This window comes from Salmo trutta, chromosome 13 (assembly GCF_901001165.1).
Source record: "Salmo trutta chromosome 13, fSalTru1.1, whole genome shotgun sequence".
Classification (NCBI taxonomy): Eukaryota; Metazoa; Chordata; class Actinopteri; order Salmoniformes; family Salmonidae; genus Salmo; species Salmo trutta.
The window spans coordinates 81,179,101-81,184,100 of NC_042969.1; the positions used below are offsets into that span (position 1 = coordinate 81,179,101).

General features: G+C 43.8%; 1 protein-coding gene across 1 annotated transcript in view; it reads left to right on the forward strand.

The window, feature by feature from the left end:
* Window positions 1-1,456: 1,456 nt before the first annotated feature.
* Window positions 1,457-5,000, forward strand: part of LOC115206605 (cGMP-dependent 3',5'-cyclic phosphodiesterase) — a gene marked incomplete at its 5' end in the record, with an annotated part of 58,562 nt that continues 55,018 nt past the window's right edge. The window contains 2 exons of the mRNA XM_029773751.1: window positions 1,457-1,642; window positions 3,941-4,029. Coding sequence (XP_029629611.1) covers window positions 1,457-1,642; window positions 3,941-4,029 — 275 coding nt within the window. The remainder of the gene's footprint in view (window positions 1,643-3,940; window positions 4,030-5,000) is intronic.

Sequence of the window (5,000 nt, forward strand, 5' to 3'; positions counted from 1 at the left end):
TGGAAGTACGATCCTGTAGCCCTAAACCCCAGCCCCTCTTCTTAAAACCCAGCCGCTCTCCCTAAAACCCCAGCCCCTCTCCCTAAAACTCTAGTCCCTCTCCCTAAAACCCCAGCCCCTCTCCCTAAAACCCCAGTCCCTCTCCCTAAAACCCAGCCCCTCTCCCTAAAACTCTAGTCCCTCTCCCTAAAACTCTAGTCCCTCTCCCTAAAACCCAGCCCCTCTCCCTAAAACCCCAGCCCCTCTCCCTAAACCCAGCTCCTCTCCCTAAAACTCTAGTCCCTCTCCCTAAAACCCAGCCCCTCTCCCTAAAACCCAGCCCCTCTCCCTAAAACTCTAGTCCCTCTCCCTAAAACCCCAGTCCCTCTCCCTAAAACCCAGCCCCTCTCCCTAAAACTCTAGTCCCTCTCCCTAAAACTCTAGTCCCTCTCCCTAAAACCCAGCCCCTCTCCCTAAAACTCTAGTCCCTCTCACTAAAACCCCAGTCCCTCTCCCTAAAACCCAGCCCCTCTCCCTAAAACCCAGCCCCTCTCCCTAAAACCCAGCCCCTCTCCCTAAAACTCCAGTCCCTCTCACTAAAGCATGATTCAGCCTGATGGAGGTCAGGGTGGGAAACAAACACAGAAATTCGCAAATCCCATTGGTTAAATTGGTTTGCAGATTTATGGGAGGTGATTGATTCCTCCTGGTTATTCTCCAGCCAATCACACACCCGTTGTGTGTGTGCGTGTGTGCGTGTGTGCGTGTGTGCGTGTGTGTGTGCGTGTGTGTGTGTGTGTGTGTGTGTGTGTGTGTGTGTGTGTGTGTGTGTGTGTGTGTGTGTGTATGTGTGTGTGTGTCTGTGTGTGTGTGTGTGTGGGAAACTGTGATAAATCTGGTTCTGTGGTGTTATAGTCTCTCGTATCAGTCCACCTATGACAGAGCAGAGCACTGCATGATAGAGACAGAGACACAAACATCGGACCAGTGTGTGTATCCACTAAACTTGTACCTACTGTACCACTTAAAACTTAGCTCATCGGCCTAACACATATAAAGTGTGTATTGTCTCTGTTCCCTCATATAAAGTGTGTATTGTCTTTGTTCCCTCATATATAGTGTGTATTGTCTTTGTTCCCTCATATATAGTGTGTATAGTCTTTGTTCCCTCATATATAGTGTGTATTGTCTTTGTTCCCTCATATAAAGTGTGTATTGTCTTTGTTCCCTCATATAAAGTGTGTATTGTCTTTGTTCCCTCATATAAAGTGTGTATTGTCTCTGTTCCCTCATATATAGTGTGTATTGTCTTTGTTCCCTCATATATAGTGTGTATTGTCTTTGTTCCCTCATATAAAGTGTGTATTGTCTTTGTTCCCTCATATAAAGTGTGTATTGTCTCTGTTCCTTCATATAAAGTGTCTATTGTTTTTGTGCCTTCATATACAGTGTGTATTGTCTTTGTTGCCTGATATAAAGTGTGCATTGTCTTTGTTCCGTCTTATTAGCTGTATGGTGTCGTGTCATAAAGCTGTTTCTGTGTGTCACTCTTGCTGTTTCTGTTTCCTCCCAGGATGCTTTACTGCGGCTGGCAGCAGTTGTTGACGTGCGCTCACTCCGAGATGCTCTCAAAGAGACTGTACAGGGGCTACTGCCCAGCGTGGTACGTACACACAGGGCTGCTGGGTAGTGTAGTTTTGGGAGGGGTCAAGCAGCCATTCCTCAAAACTGCACCAGGATGTTGTCATTTATATATAGGTGTTAGTGCCAGGGGCGGAGCTAGGGTCAGAGGAGGCGGGTCTTTCTCCAGGGGCCCTTCTGACCAAAAAGGTAACACAATGAACAGCTGATATGGCCTGTCAATAATACACATTAGTCATCTTCTCTATGGATGTTAACCGTTAGTTGGTTAGCCGACGAATTTTGTGAAATGAAATTGCTAAGTGTGTTATTTTGTTTGTTGGTCATGTAGGCCTATTTTACGCTGTTTGTCACACACACCACACAGAGCCGAGATTGAGCTGAATATCCATCAAGCTCTCACAGTCTCACGTCAGAATTAAACTATCACCTAGATTTACACCTCTGTAACATGAAACCCCTCGTATTAGTTGAGCTTTTTTCCCACTAATTGCATTTTGGAAAATGTTTGAAAATGTTGTTTTTCATTGGCTGCTTCATTGCAGTTAGCTATTTGCAAGTTCAGTAATGGCCTATAGCCTCTTGGCTGTGAGACAATTGTAAAAATGAATGATGAACATTAAAAAGGTTTGGCTTAACAATCTGCTTTCATTTATTTTAGAATCAGTTTCTTGAAAAAAATATTTGTTTTTGTTTTGGTACTGAATTAATTAGGCTGTTAGTAAGATACCAAAAGTAGTTCTAAACTAATGAACTGACAAAATAAACAAATAAATGAATAATCAATTGGAACACCTGGTCCTTTCCAGCAGCAGCCAACAAGCAGTGCAGGCCCCGGTATCAGTCCAGGGGGGCCCTCATCCAGGGGGGCCCTCAAGGGGATATTGCAACAGACACAGCTGTACTGCTCATTACTTTATAGAATAAGCAACACCAGCACAGTCCAATTTCAGTATTTAATTAAATCATATTATATATCATATTATAAACACATTTTGCCATGTTTTATAGTATTACATGTTTTTTATTTGTTTTTTTGGTAAGCTACAGTGCATTCTGAAAGTATTCAGACCCCTTGACTTTTTCCACATTTTGTTACGTTACAGCCGTATTCTAAAATGGAAAGAATTTTAGGTTTTTAGATATAAATATCACATTTACATAAGTATTCAGACCCTTTACTCAGTACTTTGTTGAAGCACCTTTGGCAGCAATTACAGCCTCGAGTCTCGATCCTGACTAGTCTCCCAGTCCCTGCCGCTGAAAAACATCCCCACAGCATGATGCTACCACCACCATGCTTCACCATAGGGATGATGTCAGGTTTCCTCCAGACGTGACGCTTGGCATTCAGGCCAAAGAGTTCAATCTTGGTTTCATCGGACTAAGGTCTCATGCTCTGAGTCCTTTAAGTGCCTTTTGGCAAACTCCAAGCGGGCTGTCATGTGCCTTTTGCTGAGGAGTGGCTTCCATCTGGCCCTTCTACCATAAAGGCCTGATTGGTGGAGTGCTGCAGAGATGGTTGTCCTTCTGGAAGGTTCTCCCATCTCCACAGAGGAACTCTGGAGCTCTGTCAGAGTGACCATTGGGTTCTTGGTCAACTCCCTGACCAAGGTCCTTCTCCCCCGATTGCTCAGTTTGGCCGGGCAGCCAGTTCAAGGAAGAGTCTTGGTGGTTCCAAACTTCTTCCATTTAAGAATGATGGAGGCCACTGTATTCTTGGGGACATTCAATGCTGCAGAAATGTTTTGGTACCCTTCCCCAGATCTGTGCCTCGACACAATCCTGTCTTGAAGCTCTACGGAAAATTCCTTCGACTTCATGTCTTGGTTTTTGCTCTGACGTGCACTATCAACTGTGGGACCTTATATAGGCAGGTGTGTGCCTTTCCAATTATGTCCAATCAATTGAATTTACCACAGGTGGACTCCAATCAAGTTGTAGAAACATCTCAAGGATGATCAATGGAAACAAGATCCACCTGAGCCCAATTTCGAACATCATAGCAAAGGGTCTGAATACTTATGTAAATAAGGTATTTCTGTTTTTATTTTTAATACATTTGCTAAAATTTCTAAAAACCTGTTTTCACTTTGTCATTATGGGGTATTGTGTGTAGATTGATGAGGAAGACGTTTAATTGAATCCATTTTAGAATAAGGCTGTAACAAAATGTGGAAGAAGTCAAGGGGTCTGAATCCTTTCTGAATGCGCTGTGTACAATTGAATCGGCATGACCATTGGGGGGGATCGCGCCCATGACCCCCCCCCCCCCCCCCCCCCCGCTAGCTCTACTCCTGATGTGTGTGTTATCTTACAGGAGTGTGTGTGTGTGTACGTGCTGGAGGGAGACTCCAGGCTGCAGTGTGATGGCCCAAGCCATGAGTTGCCAAAGGAGGGGAAGATCAGGTATGAAACCCTCTGTGTGTGAGTCCATGTTGTATGAAACCCTCTGTGTGTGAGTCCATGTTGTATGAAACCCTCTGTGTGAGTCCATGTTGTATGAAACCCTCTGTGTGTGAGTCCATGTTGTATGAAACCCTCTGTGTGAGTCCATGTTGTATGAAACCCTCTGTGTGTGAGTCCATGTTGTATGAAACCCTTTGTGTGAGTCCGTGTTGTATGAAACCCTCTGTGTGACTCCATGTTGTATGAAACCCTCTGTGTGAGTCCATGTTGTATGAAACCCTCTGTGTGTGAGTCCATGTTGTATGAAACCCTCTGTGTGTGTCCATGTTGTTTGAAACCCTCTGTGTGAGTCCATGTTGCATGAAACCCTCTGTGTGTGAGTCCATGTGTAACAGATATCTTTGTGGTAAATATCAGATTAGACAGAATATTATCTACACTTCCTTTGTTCAAAGGACTGATAAAAGACTGGAGAGAAGATCAGCAGGTATGGATAGATGGAGGGAGGGAGGGATTGGGGGATGGAGAGAGTCTGGTGTCTTTCTGTCAGTCCAGTCTGTGACAGGTGTATCACCATTCATGGAGATTTCACAGAGAATACTTTCTGAAATATACCACCTCTCTCTCTCTCTCTCTCTCTCTCTCTCTCTCTCTCTCTTTCTCTCTCTCTCTCTCTCTCTCTCTCTCTCTCTCTTTCTCTCTCTCTCTCTCTCTCTCTCTCTCTTTCTCTCTCTCTCTCTCTCTCTCTCTCTCTCTCTCTCTCTCTGCAATTGCAATTACATTTAAGGTGTAATTGAAATTAAATTCAAGGGGCTTTATTGTCATGGGAAACATATGTTAACATTGCCAAAGCAAGTGAAGTAGATAATAAACAAAAGTGAAATAAACAATAAAAATGACAGTAAACATTACACTCACAAAAGTTCCAAAAGAATAAAGACATTTCAAATGTCATATTATGTCTATATACA